The sequence below is a fragment of the Mauremys reevesii genome, linkage group 1 (assembly GCF_016161935.1).
Source record: "Mauremys reevesii isolate NIE-2019 linkage group 1, ASM1616193v1, whole genome shotgun sequence".
NCBI lineage: Eukaryota > Metazoa > Chordata > Testudines > Geoemydidae > Mauremys > Mauremys reevesii.
In genome coordinates this window covers 251,430,931-251,447,833 of record NC_052623.1, presented here as the reverse complement: position 1 = coordinate 251,447,833, position 16,903 = coordinate 251,430,931, and the positions used below count along the sequence as shown (strand labels likewise).

At 43.4% G+C, this 16,903-nt stretch overlaps 1 protein-coding gene across 7 annotated transcripts in view; it reads left to right on the top strand.

The window, feature by feature from the left end:
* The first annotated feature begins 506 nt into the window (after positions 1–506).
* Positions 507–16,903, top strand: part of WNK1 (WNK lysine deficient protein kinase 1) — a 182,090-nt gene continuing 165,693 nt past the window's right edge. For 3 of the 7 annotated variants that reach the window (XM_039546936.1, XM_039546970.1, XM_039546951.1), the window contains exon 1: positions 509–2,062. In XM_039546936.1, coding sequence (XP_039402870.1) covers positions 1,289–2,062 — 774 coding nt within the window. In that variant the 5' untranslated portion in view covers positions 509–1,288. Of the gene's footprint in view, positions 2,063–16,903 lie in introns of all 7 variants that reach the window. The other 4 variants (XM_039546941.1, XM_039546930.1, XM_039546961.1 and 1 more) reach the window with 4 other exon arrangements.

The window sequence follows — 16,903 nt, the reverse complement described above, 5'->3', positions numbered from 1 at the left end:
TGAGGAGCTATCCCTGAATCCTTTTTGGTTAGATAAAAACTATTTTTCTTTTAATTTATAAAAGCAAATCATGGAAAGATTTTAATTGCTTTTAGATTTTGAAAAAGAACTCGGAGAGTGAAAACAGTAGCATTCAATCTATTACATCATATAATGTATATTGCATTGTAGCCCTGAGTCGACTGAGTATGATGACAGATTCCTTTCTTCTCCGAGAATTAATCCATATGTAATGATTCCCTCCCCTCTTTTCCTGCCCTGCCCCAGTAGCACAGCTTCTACCACAGTATTGTGTGAGGAGCAGCCAGGCTCGAGCTGTAAGTAGCCCGCAAGAAGAAAACTACAACTCCCGTGATGCCGTGCGCCAGCGCAGTGCGCGATGGGAGTTGTAGGTTAACAGCGTTTCTGTTCCCTCAGAGGAGGGATGAAAAAACTACCATTCCCAGGAAGCGCGGGGCTCCGGCGCAGGCGCAGAACGGGGTGGAAGGAGGGGGCGTGCTCCACGGGGCTGTCTATGTCTGTCGGTTTCGGGCGCTAGTCGCCATTTAGCGCGGAGAATTAGCCGGGCCGGGCCGGGCGCAGCGGCTCCTCCCCCCTACCCTCGCGAGGGAGACACCCGGGCTCCCCGGCCGGGGCCTTGCGGAGGAGGCGGCTTCGCGGGCGGCCCCGGTGAGAGACCCGCGAGGGGGGTTTCCGGCTCCCCGTGAGGCGCCGGCAGGCAGCGAGGGGGCCGGCCCCGCGGCGAGCGGTTACTTCCTACCGGGAGGAGGCCGAGGTCGCCATGGGCGCCGTGTGAGGCGAGAGCTCCCCCAGGCTCCGAGGGACCGGGCCGTGCCGTGCCGGGCCTGCCCTCCCCTCTCGCGGCAGGGGAGTGCGGGGCTTGCGCCCCCGGCCTGGGCCTGCCCCGCTCCCCACCCCCAGCCCGGGGGGCCAGTCGCTTTTCCTCTCAGAGAGCAGCTGGTCTGGCCCGCTCCAGGCAGCCAGCGGCTTCTCCCGGCCCGGCACCTTCCTCAGGCTCCTCTCGACTTCTCCCCGCTAGTCCCGTGTCCCGGCCCCACTGCTGTCGCTCCATGTCGGCCCCGCTGCACGGCTCCCCGCTGCAGGATGGATGTGGACGCTAAGCAGGGACCCACCCCGCCGCTGGCCCAGCAGCCGCCGCCGCCAAGCCCCGCTGTGAGGAGCCCTTGGGACCCTCCTCTGTTGCAGCAGCAGCCGGACGCGCTCCCCGCTCACTGACACCTCCCACCCCGCATCCTCTCAGCAGCGCTACCCCGAGCCCCGCAGCACCATGTCGGAGGGCTCCGCAGAGAGCAGCAGCCCGGCCCCCCGCTTCCTGGCTCCCCCGCCGCCTCCTCCCAAGAACGGCTCTAGCTCGGACAGCTCCGTGGGGGAGAAGCTAGGAGCCGTCGCTGACCAGGATGGCTCGGGGGCCGGAGGAGCAGGCGGCGAGGTGGGAGGCGGGGGCCGGGGCGAGGAATACCGGCGCCGCCGTCACACCATGGACAAGGACAGTCGTGGGGCTGCAGCCACCGAGCACCGCTTCTTCCGCCGTAGCGTGATCTGCGACTCCAATGCTACTGCTCTGGAGCTGCCTAGCTTGCAGCCCGCAGCACCCCCGGCCGTCGCCACTCCCGGGAGTATCACCCCGCTGCTGGGCTCCCCTCCTGAGCCTGCTAGTCAGACCCCCTGTGTCTCTGTCACCCACGCCCCCCTGCTGTTGCAGCAGCCGTCTCTGTCGCTTCCCCACGAGGAACAACCCATTCAGGAGCCCCCTGCAGCAGAGGACATCGCCCCCCTACTGCCCAAAGCAGAGACAGAGGAAGCTGCCCCCGTACCCCATACCAACACGGCAGGCAGTGCAGCCACCGCCAGCAGGGAGCTCCAGGAGGGGCGGAACCGACAGCAAGAGGATATCGAGGAGTTAGAGACCAAGGCGGTGGGCTTCTCCCTTGACGGCCGCTTCCTCAAATTCGATATTGAGATTGGAAGAGGCTCCTTCAAAACTGTCTACAAGGGATTGGACACGGAGACTACGGTGGAAGTTGCCTGGTGTGAACTGCAGGTAAAAGAGATGCAAATTCCCCAAACACAGTCATTCCCCTGCTGGCAGCCTCAAGAGAAGGGCAGAATCCTCAGATGACAGGTCAACTGTCATCAGGGATGGGTGACACAGTTTTCCCTAGGTGCCACCCAGCCAGCCATTCCTTGAATGGAGGGAGCAACTTCTCCCATGAGCTAGGCTGCCTGTTTGATTCCCTAAAGGTCTCTTCCCCCTTATGAGGTTGTCCAAGCACTGAGACTTCAGAAACAGTAACTGCACTGAGTTTGCTGGAGCACTTAGCCTTCATGTCTTCTAAAGGTAATTTGGAGAGTTGCATAAAATCCTTTACTTGAGGGATAAAGGGGTTCAAGCTATAAAATTAGCATTCATACTTACTGAAATCTAGTTCAAGTCTACCTCCAGCTAAGATAATTTTTTTCAAAAGATTGGCATTTGACATTAATGTCAAGAAAAAATGTATAAGGTAGGGGAAACACTTGCATGTGTGGCTAACGGCATCTTACAGGAGATACTCAAGAAATATGCTAGCAAAGTGCACATAATACAGAGGGAAACCAATGTAAAATTAAACTTGAGTAGGTTATGTACTATGACTCCCCAGTAGCTCAGCCTAAGTCCCATGGCTGCCTGTTGATACACTGGAAAGTAAATACTTGCCTTTTGTAAAATTGCAAAGGCTGAAATTCAACTTTTCCAGGTAACTATCTGGTTAAACTGGTACAAAGATGTTGCCGTACCTTCCAGTTCTTTGCTTCGACAAAGCTAAGGCTGTGCCGAAACCCAGTCTCATGATGGCAACAGCAGCAACTTCAGCTCCATGGCGAGTTGGAGCATGTATAACTAAATGAGAGGTAGGTTGCTGTGCAACAAGGTTAAGGGGGAGGGTAGAGCCTGGCCTACCAGTTACAAATATCTGAAATAGGGGAATGGAGCATCTCTGCTCTTGAAAAATTGGAGGGGGCAGAACAAAGGCAGCAGTGGAAAGTAATCTTCCCCATTGCTTCTGAGGGATCAAGTGCATGATCTCAGTGCTCTCTCCTGACTGGCTGCAGTATCTCATGTGCCAAAATTCTTCCTCCTCCACAGAGCAACGTACCTACTCTCACAGTCAAACTGAAAAATGACTGAGACCACCCTCAGCTTGTATTTGTAGCATGCATTTTGAAAGCAAATGACACTCTCTGCCAGTGTGCTGGGTAGCTGTGCATCACCACATACCGAACAGGTTTGTGGTAATAGCTTTGCAAGCTTTTTTTTTTCTTTTCTTTTCTTTTTGAAATAAATCTTAAAACCTAGCAGTGCAGTCAGGGTACTGTTGTCGTTGGTCCTGTCTGTGTTTAATAGTTGATGCCCGTTCAGATGCTAGGCACTACTTAAACTTTCAGTGCACAGTCTGAGTGGTGCATTATCTATGTTCTTTATGCAGTCTGATGTAATTTTGATTTGAAATCCTAATCTTATTCTCTGTTTAAAAGGCTCTGTGAGTTCATCTCTGATTCATCTTAATATTCAGATATTGTTTATTGACCTGAAATGATTGTCAGCTTGGTAGTGATAATTTCTAACTTCAGCAGCTATCATGACAGTCAGGATGTACTAATGGTTATGGGGTACTATAAGAACAAATTAGCTAATAGAAACATCACATACCTTTTTATTTACATATAAGTCTCTTTATAAAACAGATTTAACCAAGATTTTGCCGTTAAACATTCTTTTATCAGACACTTCAAAAATAACATAATGGTTGTAATAACAATGTAAAACAGAGGGAAGAAAATATTTATAGAGTAAGTAAAGGGTGATGAATTCCAGTTAGGTTTTGCTGGAGTGGGTTGTTAGATTACATTATTACAATATTTCACAGTTTGCAGTTTAAGTACCAATTGTGTGATAACTCCACAGGGTGAGTGACAAAGGTACAGGGCATGAATAGAGAACTGTCCTACAGGTGGTAGAAATAAACTAGCAACTACAGAAATGAGCCTGTGATGCATGGTAAATGAGTGTGTTGATTCCTCACTACCTTCAGTTGTTTTGACTGGACCCTGTAGCCAGTGGTCTTTAGTGATGCTATACATTTACTTCAGTAATAATTATAGGAGGATGTCATTGCAGTTCTGTCACTTACATTGACGTTTTCTTGATCTGCTCACTTCACTCAGACTCAACTGTATGGCTTTGCAAGGATGAACTTACACTTTATAAGGATGATCTACTGATGCAAGGAGTGTTGCAGAGACGAGGAATTAGTGAATTCCATGCCAACCTGAGGTGGATTAATTTCTTTTGTGAGCACAAATGAGCTCTGATTCTTTTAGGGCTGTCTTGACTTTGTGACCAATTTATGCTTAACCTTTTCATAGTTTTGGTGCTTTGAAAAGTATTTTTTAAAATACAATAGCTACCTCTTGTCTATAGTTGAAGCTAGTAAGGTAGGGGAAGAAATTCAAACAATTAAATCTGACTTTTCCTTTTGAAAAGAACTCTGTCCAAAATGTTCAGTTTATTCCTAGATCTCAAACGCTAGCACTGCTATGTAATTTGGGAGCTGAAAGGGCATTCTAGACATAGGGGAGGTGATGAGCATGGCAGGTGTCCCTTTAGTTCAGGAATTTTTTTTGTATCCAGTGCTACCACAATAAGTCATATCTGAACTTTATAAGAATTTACTTAAGCATAGTGTGTAGCCGCAGACACCGTTTTCTGGCTAAGGCTCATTTGCCTGATACAGCAGCCTAACCTGGTGTAAGTAAAACTTGATACGTACACGGTATCATGCTATTGGAAAAGATGACAGAATGATAAAACACCACAGTTCTTACTTGCAAGATATGTGATATGGGGGGGGGGACTGCAAATGCAGTGCATGGAAGCCTACCAAAACTTCTATATGTATTTAACGTATAGTCTTTTGAGTATACATTTAATGCCTAAGTTATCTGAAACATCTTTGCTGATAGGAAAGGCTAAAATGCCAATCTTTTTACTGTTTATCAAAATTGTTAAATATTTTTGATCATGAAGTGTTCAAATTATACAGCACTGAGGACAGTCCTGCTAGAGCATTCAAGGATTTGGTGTATTACGCAGGCAAGTCTAGAATGGACTTGGCAATAGAATGTCTGTTTTAACTGTGGGGTTTCTAACTGGATGACACAGCTGTCTTTGACTCTAAGCTAGGAACCCGGTAGGGAGATCAAGGTAATATTTTCGGGAGTGTCTCTTCTTTTTCAAAAAACAGGTATTTAAATCCACTTTGAAAAATGACTTTTCCCAAGTCACTTTGGAAAATCTCACACCATGTCTTTCAGAAGCCTGGATGACTGCATGGTGGTGCCCCTTGTGTTTGTCAGGCTGAGAATAGTAGCATAAATGGAAAAGTAAACACATTTTTGGTTCTCCAAAGGCTACAGGTGTGTAGCTTAATGGCAGTCCTCCCTTTTGCCAGATAGGAAACCTGGGTGAAATTTCTGTTTCCCACCTTCCCTGTATAAGGAAAGAGAAATCTGTGATTTGGAGGAATCAATGATATTGAGGATTTTGGGGCTCTGGGAGTGATTCAATGGAACCCCAGTAAGCAGCCTTGTAGGATATTTTGGCTTCGCTCCAAATGCTTTGGTTCTCATTTCTGTTATTCTCCTTCCACTGGTTACATGCATTGAAGTGCATCTTCCATTGTCATAATTGGACGTGTCATAATTGCATCTAGAAAGAGGTTAGGGTCAGCACTCATAGGCTTCATGATGTAGATGGCAAGGACAAAATCAGTTGAATATCTCCTTGTGAATGGAATGGCAGTAATTCAAAGAAGAGAAAATAGCTGTGTGTAACTCTTAACATAGCTGGTTAATCTGATTGTTCAAAAATGAAAAACAATTCTTAACTGCCTCTTTTGGTTCAGTAGCATTGCTATTAGGAATACATGATGCCTTATTCTTGTTACATTAAACTCAATAACCCTGTATTATTGAGTAACTGTAGGTCAGAGGAAGTCACAGTTCCAGTTGATTATTCATGTGAGTCTTAGGTGTGGTCTGTGAACCTCCAGGTAAATCCCTCCTTTCCTCTCATTGAGTCAGTTTTGAGTGGGATTGTGTAGTCTACTTAGGTTCATCAAATAACACTGACCTGCGGAATAACTGGTTTGAACTGAGAATCTTCTGAGAGATGTTGGATTGCTATGGGAATTTATCACTTGTGAAGGAGCACTAATACTGTGTATTTTTTAAACATGAAAGTGCAGTGGGTGTTCAGCCTGCTCTTAAAATAATTAATCCCTCCTTTCTTGATGTGTGTGAGGAATTTGAAGAATTACCTTTAAGATGGAAAGGGTCTTCCCTTTAATGGGGAAAGGGTGATACAGGAGCCACCATGTGAAAGTTATTTTAAGTTGGTTGTGGAAATGCTTCCAAGGTGCTAGTGAAAGTAATATTAGCTGGAGCAATGCTGGTGTAGTAGTGTGTTCTGATAGTTTTGTTTAAATGAGTAAAAGCTGAAAATGAAGTTAATCTGAATTTGTAGCTATCGCTAATTCTCATTGTTAGCTCAGCTCTGATGTACAGGCCTATGTTGTAGAACTATAAATTCCAGTTAGACTACACACTCAAATCCACTACATTTAGGTTTGGGATCAACCACCCCTAGTGATAGGTGTCCTTGCTTTCCTAGCATTGATGGTAAAGCAGTTGAATACAAACATAACTGCATTGCTGTTTACATGCAAATGGCATTACTCTAAAATAAACTGCAGGGGGGAGAAATGATAAAGCATGCAGCCCTTGAATTTTACTACAGGAAGCAGTGATGTACAAAACGTGTTTTCATACACAAATTTCACTGAAGGAACATTCTGGCTGTGATAGAAAAATGTAAATAAGGAACCCTCTATTTAAGGGTAAAATGTACCCTTATATAAATATTTAAATAGGCTATGAGAAGTTGGCTGGGTACGAGGTAGGTTTAATTCTTAAGTGGTAATTTTGACAGTCTAATTTTTAATTTAGCTCAAACTCTTAATACAAAGATGAAGTCTGTTAACACGTACAAATAAGTGGAATGTAAAATGTAGCTTTCAGGCTTTAATATGCCAGTCTGTGCAGACTGGTTGGTTTCTCACGCTGTTGCTTGGACAGTTTAGGGTCACTGAATGCATTATGAGTCTCTGTGACATTCTGTCCTGAGCCAGATTTGGTGGATTACAGGGTAGGATGCCAGTAAGGGATGGGTTTTAGGTCTTCCAGGGTGTGTTTTCCATCTGCTTTCATTGTGTCATAGTAGAAGATGATTCTTGGAGAGAAGTTGGTAGGCATTCAGAGCAGATGACCATACTACCTGAAAGTGCGTTGGGCGACCATTTGAGAAAGCAGGACCTGGTTAGTTAGGAAACAGATCTCTTCATTCAACTTGAATTTGTCTCGCTTGAGGCTTTTGATTATTTGGAGATTTATTTGAATGGTGTCCAACTTCTTTTCAATCATGACAGTGAGCGGCCATATTTCAGTCTCATGTTTCAGAGTGCTGACCACCAAAGCATTGTATATGCTTAGCCTCATCTCTCTACTTAGCAGGGTGGTCAGTTTCCAGAATATGCTCTTAATAAGGTGCCCCACTAGTGACTCTGCTTTTGCAATGCTTCCCATGTTACTGACGCCAAAGGCAAGGTTGGTGAAATCACTGACAGTCTTGGGTGGCTGCCCATTAAGGTGCTTGAGCACTCAGTGTTCAGAGCAATCAACTGGAAGAATTTTGCTTTTACCCCAATTAATTTTCAGGCTGACTTTTGCCACTGAGCTTTCCCAGGACTTTAAATGCTGCAACTAGCTTGTCTCTTGATTCAACAGCTCGTGTTGTGTTGGTGAGGTTCTTATCAAGGCATATTTCAAAAGTGCATTTACATAGTGTCTGGTCAAGTGCATAGTCTATGATGGCATTGAAAAGTTCTGGGGCAGCAAAGCATCTTTGTCAAATTCCCAATCTAATTTGGAAGAAGGCAGTTCTTTTCCCATGTACAAGAACACAATTTGAGGTGTCTCCATATGGGAGACGGGCTACTACAGGGGACAAGTATGTTGCTCCAAACCAAGGAGCTATTCTGGATATCAGAATTATCGTTTCCAAAATTTGCTATTGATTATATTAAATCTCATGCTTTATGTTTAAGCCAGTCTCTAACTACTAGAGATGGGGATGAGATCTATGTAGGGGGTAGATGATCTCACATCTGCATACTGTGGGTTTCTTTCACCTTCATCTGAAGCACCTGGTATGGGTCATAATCAGAAACAGGATACTGGACGTAGATTGACTTTGAGTCTGATCTAGTATGGCAAGTCCTATGTTACTGTGCCTACCTAGTATTACTTGTGTAGTTTTAACTGGATGGATACAAAATTAATGAGGTTCACTGTCAAAAAAGTAGTAGCATTAAAGCACTAGATGGTTTGTTTGGCAATCATGTATGACTGGAGACAGTTGCTTAATCAACTATAGAAAAATTCTGAAAAACCTTACGATGGAGGTAATATACCCACTAAAGTTTAAATGTCTTTTCATAAACTTGAATGCATATAAGAGTGTGCCGCACTTACGAATGCAGCATGATCATGTGAAGATGCACCACAGAGTGCCTAGATTCACCCTTCCTCAAATAAGTCATTATCAGACTGGCTAGGGGTGACTGAGAGGAAGAGGAGGATGACTAGGACAATCCAAATGGGGTCGTCCACCATCCTTGTGCACTTTTTTACATTGTTATCCGATCTAACCCTTAGCCTAGTGTCCCACCCAGTGGTTTTAAGGCGTTCCAAGTTGTTTTGCCCAGGATTGTTGAGATGCATGCTCTTGGGTGCAAGAAAAGGTTCACATTCATGGGATTTTTCATTCACAATAGAGTGGGCATGCTGTTAAAGAAACATTCGGCAGCTAGCTAAAAATCTCTGGCTCGCTCCAGACTGCATTATTTTCAAGGTTTCTTAGAAAATGCTCTTAAAATACTTGGATTAAAAAAAAAAGTGATCAAGGATTTTTCAGTAGAAGAAAACTTTGACAATATTGTGGTGGAGGTTGGAGAGTTCTTATTAGAGTTTCATTTGTAAGTCAAGTCTGTAACTTAAAATTTCAAGTCTGAGCTGAAGCTTGCATTGATGTCTGAGCTTACCTGAAAAGTAGAAATGTATCAGGCTGCAGAACATATATCCTTATTTTGAAGCCCATCTCTTGGTTAAAATGACTAGGTACTGCTGAGTGACACATAAGAGGACCTGGTATTTTAGCAGGCTTATGCTGGGAGGAAGGAATTGTTGTGGGGGAAAAAGCTAGTAATACTTTCAGTGCAGAAGGAGATATGGTGCCCTCTTCTGCTTGTTCAGTGCTGTTTTAAATGCCTGAACTTGGGATACTAGAGCCATCTAGTGATTCACAGGATAGGCAGCATCAGTACAAGCTTGTTCCTTTTATCCTACCAGTAAGACTAAAATGAGGTGGAAGGCCCACCAAGCCTCTTCAATTCTTGGCATATCTGTTGAGACAGCCAACAAAATGTTTTATCTGTGCTGATTTATGATGTGCAAAGTCTAATGGGAATAGTTCAAGAACCAACCGACTTATTTCAACTAGGTCAGTGAGCAGTCATCAGACTGTGAAACATTGAGTGCCTATTCTCCCACTGCAGCATAACTCCCATTGACTATGATGGGAGAATAGGGCTCCTTAAGCCACTGATACAGAAAGGAGAGATTCTGTCTCATGACTTTTCAACTCCCTCTTCATCTAAATGGCTGTACCAGTCCCTACTTTTGCTACACCAGTAGCTGAAGATAGGTTGTGAGTCTAATCTACTTCTTTCCCTGCCAGTTAGATGTACTTTTTTCCATTTTTAGTTGTCTGCCTTCTTTCTCCCCCTGAACCCACACAGTGAATGACTGTGAAACATACCCATAATCTGTAGTATGCCTGTGTTCATTGGCAGTAGAGGCACAGGACCCTTGGTCTTTGAGTGCTTTGACATAAGTTAGGTAGAATAGTTGTGATGGGATGCATTCGGATGACCGACAATATACCATGTGTGACAGATGACCATAGTCTGGTATTGTTAATGCAGCTGGTCTGGCCAGACAGCCTTGCTTAGCCATTTAAATGTCTACTGAGTTGGTATCAATGTTAGCCATGCTGCTTTTTTTTTCCTTGTCTGATCTCTTTTATGGTGTTAACAGCCCTAACGGGAGATGGATCATTTTTGCCTTACTAACTCTTCCTGGTGAGTTGCTTGGACTCCAACATATGTATCTTGAACAATATGAAAACATTGACTATTTCTGTCCTTGTTAAGATGACTGACACAAACTAGAACATATAAATATTGCTATTAAAAGATGAAATCCAGGCGATTATTTTAAGGATTTAAACATCTGCGTACGCTTATGTAACGTGCATCTGTTAATAGCAGCTTCTGTGTTACTGCTAGGATTTGGTTAAATGTTACAGAATGTCAGCGTTTCTGTATTCTCCAGATGAGCTTTTATGAGGCTTTATTTCTTAAAGCCTTGATATATTTTTAGTTTTCTCTCCCCTCTGTCAACTGTTTACAATGTAACTTCAAGATGCTGCCCAGTTTCCTTGGGATAACAGCAATTTTTTTTTCTGAATAAACCTGTTTTATCAAGAGTTATGCATATATGGGAAGCATTAGCTTCTGAAATCCTGTAAGTACTCTATGCTGAAATGATTTGTTCTATATTCTTAGCTGTTTTTAGCTGGCTTGGACCCACTCAACATAAGATACTTTTAGGCAGGGGAAGGAACCATGAGAAATGATTTCGAACTTGAGTTGGAGGGAGCAGTTGAGACTTACTGAATGCAGACCTGGTTCTGTCTCACTGTAGGTTAACTATCTCAGAAATACTGGTGGGAAAACTGACTGAATTTGTTAGAAGTCTCCTATGTTGAGCTTCCAGCAATATTTTTCACTTCAGTATTGCACTTGGGATCTAGGCAAGTAGGGAGCTGTTGTGTGAAGAGTGCTCTTTGGAGGAAACCTCATGTTGGTCACATGCAGAAAACAATATACAATTCACTGGTTTAGTGAGTTGTCAGATTTACCAGAAGCATGTAGTGTGCTGGAAACTTAACAGCAAAAATTAAAGTAGCTGATGGCAGAGTGAGCTCTAGTTTCCTCTTCGCGCCTTCTTTTTTAGTGAAAAAACCACAAACATCCTTCACATGCATATTGATTCAGCTGCTAATCTGAAAACGGCTTGGCCCTTTCTAAAATGTTTGCATCTGAAAATTTTACAGTGGACACTTGCATTTTTCATCTTGATGGCAACTACAGGCCAATTCAAATTTTAGGATGAGATTTTGCTGTTCAGATGCACAACAGGCTAAGGCAGCAAAGAGTCCTGTGGCACCTTATAGACTAACAGACGTTTTGGAGCACGAGCTTTCGTGGGTGAATACCCACTTCGTCGGATGCATATTGGATGCATGTGCATCCGACGAAGTGGGTATTCACCCACGAAAGCTCGTGCTCCAAAACGTCTGTTAGTCTATAAGGTGCCACAGGACTCTTTGCTGCTTTTACAGATCCAGACTAACACGGCTACCCCTCTGATACTTAACAGGCTAAGGGAGCAACTCCTGACAGAAAAGCCCCACTGCCTTACGGGTGAACTTGGGAGAATGTAAGGCTATGAGAGTAAACTCAGACAGAAAATCTGGAATGGAGCCCCTAAGGCAGTCAGGTACTAACATTTAGTATCTTTCTGGCAACTCCTGTAGCAGATCAGGTAGTAGATGTATTGGTGGTTCCTCTCCACTGGATTTTACTGGTGACATCCAGAGGGGGGGGTTCTGATGCATGGGCAACTCAGGGCCTCCATATCATCTGTCCAGGCTTGTGCCCTGGAGACATACACAACACTATAGTCCCCTTCATCAGAAAAAAATACACTACTAGGGAATGTTTTCTAGAGCAGGAGTGGTGAAAGGCCTGGTTCTGGAGTACAAACGCATTCTAGGACTTGTCTGCAGTAAAACTTCTGTGCTTACATGGCTCAGATGTAAATTGGTGGTCCCCATTGTTGATTCCAGGGTAGAAAGGGCTCTGGGTTGGTGTTGCCCTTTGTTATGTGGACTGGCTCTGGGCTGTTCTATGCTACATGGTGTTTAAAACATCAGTTGTTGCCTGAAGCTTTAAGAGCTGTTGAAATTAATGTTGAAAATGCAGAGGGGAATCTTCTAGCAGAAGTGCTCATTTTGAGACTACATTAACGAGCACAAGGGAACTCTTCATGCTTTCCAGCAGGGTCCACATGTGCCTGTTAGTGCATGACACTCCAGTGAGCACTGAACTTGCACTCCTTTAGTGTGGATGAAAGCACGGTGTAGACAAGCTCTAAGTCACTTTCATATTGTCTTGGACAGGGCAAAACTTAATGACTTGGTATGACAGATGACTTCCTTTATTGTCTATTTGGTGAGTTTTCAGTCTGCTGGTCTTCAGAAGCTTCTTCCAAGGGCCTTAAATTGTAACTTACTGTTTGTAGACCATGCCTTATGTGTGGGCACTATTGTAATGGCCTGTGATTTGCATTTTTCACAAAGCTTCTTAGTTTCTAGTATACAAGAGCTAAAATAGTCTTTTAGACTGCTTACAAAGTCAAGATGCTTTCAACCTTATTTGAGTACAGCAACGTTTATTACAAAAAAAAAAAAAGTACAGCTATCTGCTTTTTTGGTACCTCTACCAGATTAGAATCATAGAATATCAGGGTTGGAAGGGACCTCAGGAGGTCATCTAGTCCAACCCCCTGCTCAAAGCAGGACCAAACCCAACTAAATCATCCTAGCAAGGGCTTTGTCAAGCCTGACCTTAAAAACCTCTAAGGAAGGAGAGTCCACCACCTCCCTAGGTAACCCATTCCAGTGCTTCACCACTCTGAGTGAAAGTTTTTCCTAATATCCAACCTAAACCTCCCCCACTGCAACTTGAGACCATTACTCCTTGTTCTGTCATCTGCTACCACTGAACAGTCTAGATCCATTCTTTTTGGAACCCCCTTTCAGGTAGTTGAAAGCAGCTATCAAATCCCCCCTCATTCTTCTCTTCTGCAGACTAAACAAGCCCAGTTCCCTCAGCCTCTCCTCATAGGTCATTTGCTCCAGCCCCCTAATAATTTTTGTTGCCCTCCGCTGGACTTTTTTCAGTTTTTCCACATCCTTCTTGTAGTGTGGGGCCCAAAACTGGACACAGTACTCCAGATGAAGCCTCACCAATGTCGAATAGAGGGGAATGATCACATCCCTCGATCTGCTGGCAATGCCCCTACTTATACAGCCCAAAATGCTGTTAGCCTTCTTGGCAACAAGGGGACGCTGTTGATTCATATCCAGCTTCTTGTCCACTGTAACCCCTAGGTCCTCTTCTGCAGAACTGCTTCCTAGACATTCGGTCCCTAGTTTGTAACAGCGAATGGGATTCTTCCGTCCTAAGTGCAGGACTCTGCACTTGTCCTTGTTGAACCTCATCAGGTTTCATTTGGCCTAGTCCTCTAATTTATCTAGGTCCCTCTGTATCCTATCCCTACCCTCCAGCGTATCTACCACTCCTCCAAGTTTAGTAACCCTCAAAGTGCCAAGCAGGTTCTATAGTTAAGAGAAGTGTGCTGTAATACTTTACCAACATATATAAAGACAGACAGGAAGGAATATAAAGTGCCTGTCATGGACCAGGTGTAGACAATATTTAAAATACTGAGTGGGAAGAAAAGAGAACTGGTTCTCTTGCTGCACTCTCAATTTGACTGGCAAAATGACTTATTAAAGCCTCTAAAAAATGCATGTGGTGGCACTTGCTTGAAGTAGGACAAATGTCCAATCTTATAGCCAATGTTTCATTAAAACTAGGGAAACATATCATCCAAAAAAAATCACATCTTTCCAACCTGAGACTTTGTCTTAGGCTTGGGTAGTCATAGCAGTTGAAGCTCCTTTATTACAAAGTGTAAAATGGAAGTGAGGTTTGCTGTCCAGATAGTAGAGACCTGAAAATAAAACTAGTTCTGACTCAGTGCTGCTGACTGTGCAATTCCTCATAAGGAACACTGAGGGCTGATGAAGCATTTGAAATAGAAAGTTGGAGAATTGCAAACAATAGTTCCACAATTTATATGGTCTTGTCTTAAAAACAAAAAACAAACAATCAAAAACCTAACACTTAATTGTGAAGCTTTAAAATGTGTGAAGCAGGATGGAATAAATCTGCTAGTAAATGTTCAGATGTGCTAGTCTGCACAAAAATAAGTATCTGCTATTTGTGCTCAAACTTCTAGACTAAAACTTCAATTTCAGATTCTGCTCCTAGCTCTAGTGACTCTCGCTGATTTTGATTAAGTCACTTAACCTTGTCATGCCTGCGTTTACACACAAAATCAGGATTGGGCTTATTTGACTCTCACTAGGCTATTGTGGATTTAATATTTTTGAAACACTTTGAACATGAGAAGCACTGTAGTTATACGTGCACTCACATTTTCCAAAATGTGTGTCAGCAGGGTCAGGCAAAGTTAATTAGAATATCTGGTGACTTACTGGATTGTCCTGGTAATGTGTGTTGCCTCTGACCACGTATTACAGAGTGAGCTGCCTGGCTCATCTTTTGCACAAGGTGAGATTTAAAGCAATTATAATTAGCTGTCTATGAAGCAGTTTATTTAATTGGGGGAGAAAATGAACCACTTAGTCTTGCAGCAATATCCATGTATTGGTTAGTGCTGAATGACTAGAAAATTCGTAAAAAACTCCATGGTGGTTTTGACATCTCTGAAACATCTAAAGAGAACACATTGGGTTCATTGATGAAGGACAAAAGTGTTAGTTAGAAACTGTCTTGAAGTTACAATTAAACTACTTAACATTGCTCCCCCGCATTTGGGTGAAGTGGAAAAATGGGGAGACTTTTACAATCATGCATTGTATTTCCTCCAGCCAAATAATGGTACTTGATCTGTCCCTTTTCTCTTGTGACACCTTGGGACAAAACAGTTGCGATCTAGTGACCACTTAAGACACTGATTAACCATTACAGTGTTGCTGAATTTTAATCCAACCTTACATATTCTGGGTTGAAGATTTGGCAAGATACCTGGTTGGTCCTAATAGGTTACCACACTCCATGCTTCCCTTCTTTAAGGGCTTATCTACACTTAAAATGCTACAGCAGTGCAGCTGCATTGGGTCAGTGCTTCAGTGAAGACAGTACTTATGTCGATTGGGAGAGGTTCCCCTATCGGCTTAAGTAATCCATTTCCCCTAGAGGCAGTAGCTAGGTCGATGGGAGAATTCTCTAATCTAGCCAGGGCCCTGTTTGGACCTATATTCTTTGGTGACCAGTGACAAATTCTGCAAAGCAGTGGAATTACTTAGCTGGGGAACTTTAATTTCAACTTGTAAAACTGCAGTAGATAACTATTCTGTAGTTATTTGGGCAATAAAACTCGCAATTTATATATGTATCTCACACACACTCAGACTCAGGCCAGTTAATAGTAAAGTTTCTCAAATTAAATACCAAATTACAATAGTAACCTTGTTATGCTTTCAAAAACTTATTGTTGAAAATAAGTAACATCCTGTTCAACTTTTTCTAACTTAGTGCCAAATTCCTGTTGAAGCTTAAACAATGCGTAACTGCATTGTGGAGGGCAGTCACAGTGGACAAGGAGGATTTAGAAATCGGGGAGGGAACTAAATGTGTGGCTTTTGTCTCTTGCAGATATGCAAACCCTTAAATCTGCTGGATTGGTGGTCGTGTAGGGCTTTTTATCACTTGGGATGGGAATGGCATCTGAAAGTGTGGGAGTTCAGCTTGTGTTTTTGGGGGAGGGAGTTAAATGAATTATTTTATTTTAAATGTGCAGAATTTTTTTTTCTTCTCTTGCATGAATCCCCTCCTTACTTTCTGTGGTGAGAATGGGGGTAATGTTGGCCTGTAGGTGTAGCATATACTCCTCTCCTGCATCTTTCTCCTGGGTAGATGTCTCTTCTGGTTTTTCACCTATTTCATGCAACATGCTGCTTGCCTCCATCAAAAGTGTGAGCAAGGAAAGGTATCTGAGTGTTGCCTGAAATAGTGCTTTGTCCCCAAGCCTGCCCATCATGAATCTGCATTTAGTCCCTTTACAAGCCACTTGGCAGATCAGGGAATATTTTTTTTCCTGTGGTGACCTATCATTCTGTGGAAGAAAGTGGATTCTGCAGCCATGGAATTGTGTTAGTCACAGAAGTTGTGACTACAGTTCAAACCTGTATAGATATCTTGACACTTAGATCTATCTGCTTCCAAATTTAGGACTTCCAGCTGGTAATCTAATCCATAGGTGTGTTTCAGTAGACCGCTTCTTTTCCCAATAATCTACTTCTTATCCTTGCTTCTCCCACCTCCTCACATTTTTTTTCCAGGAAGGGGGGAAACCCAGTACTAGATCGGACTGTAGCCGAAAGGATATTATATTTCAGATCTGCCTTCTCTTACTTCTCAGATGACCAAAACATAAGCAATAACTGAATGTTCTCTCTTTTTTGGGGGGGCAGGGGGAGGTAGGGAGAGGTCAATGGCAGTCAGACTCAGCAATTTCCCTTTCCTCTTCCCTGAGTTGTGTGGAAGTAGCTGTATTTTGCTATTTTGAATAGTCCTACTCACATCATTAGGATGGGATGGAAATATGTCAATTGTTGCAAATGTAAATATTCAATGCAACAGCTGTAAGTAATCAAGCTCTAAGGTTAGTAGCTAAGGAGTCACTTTCTAGGATTGTAGGCATTGCTTTAATAAAATTGGAGAAA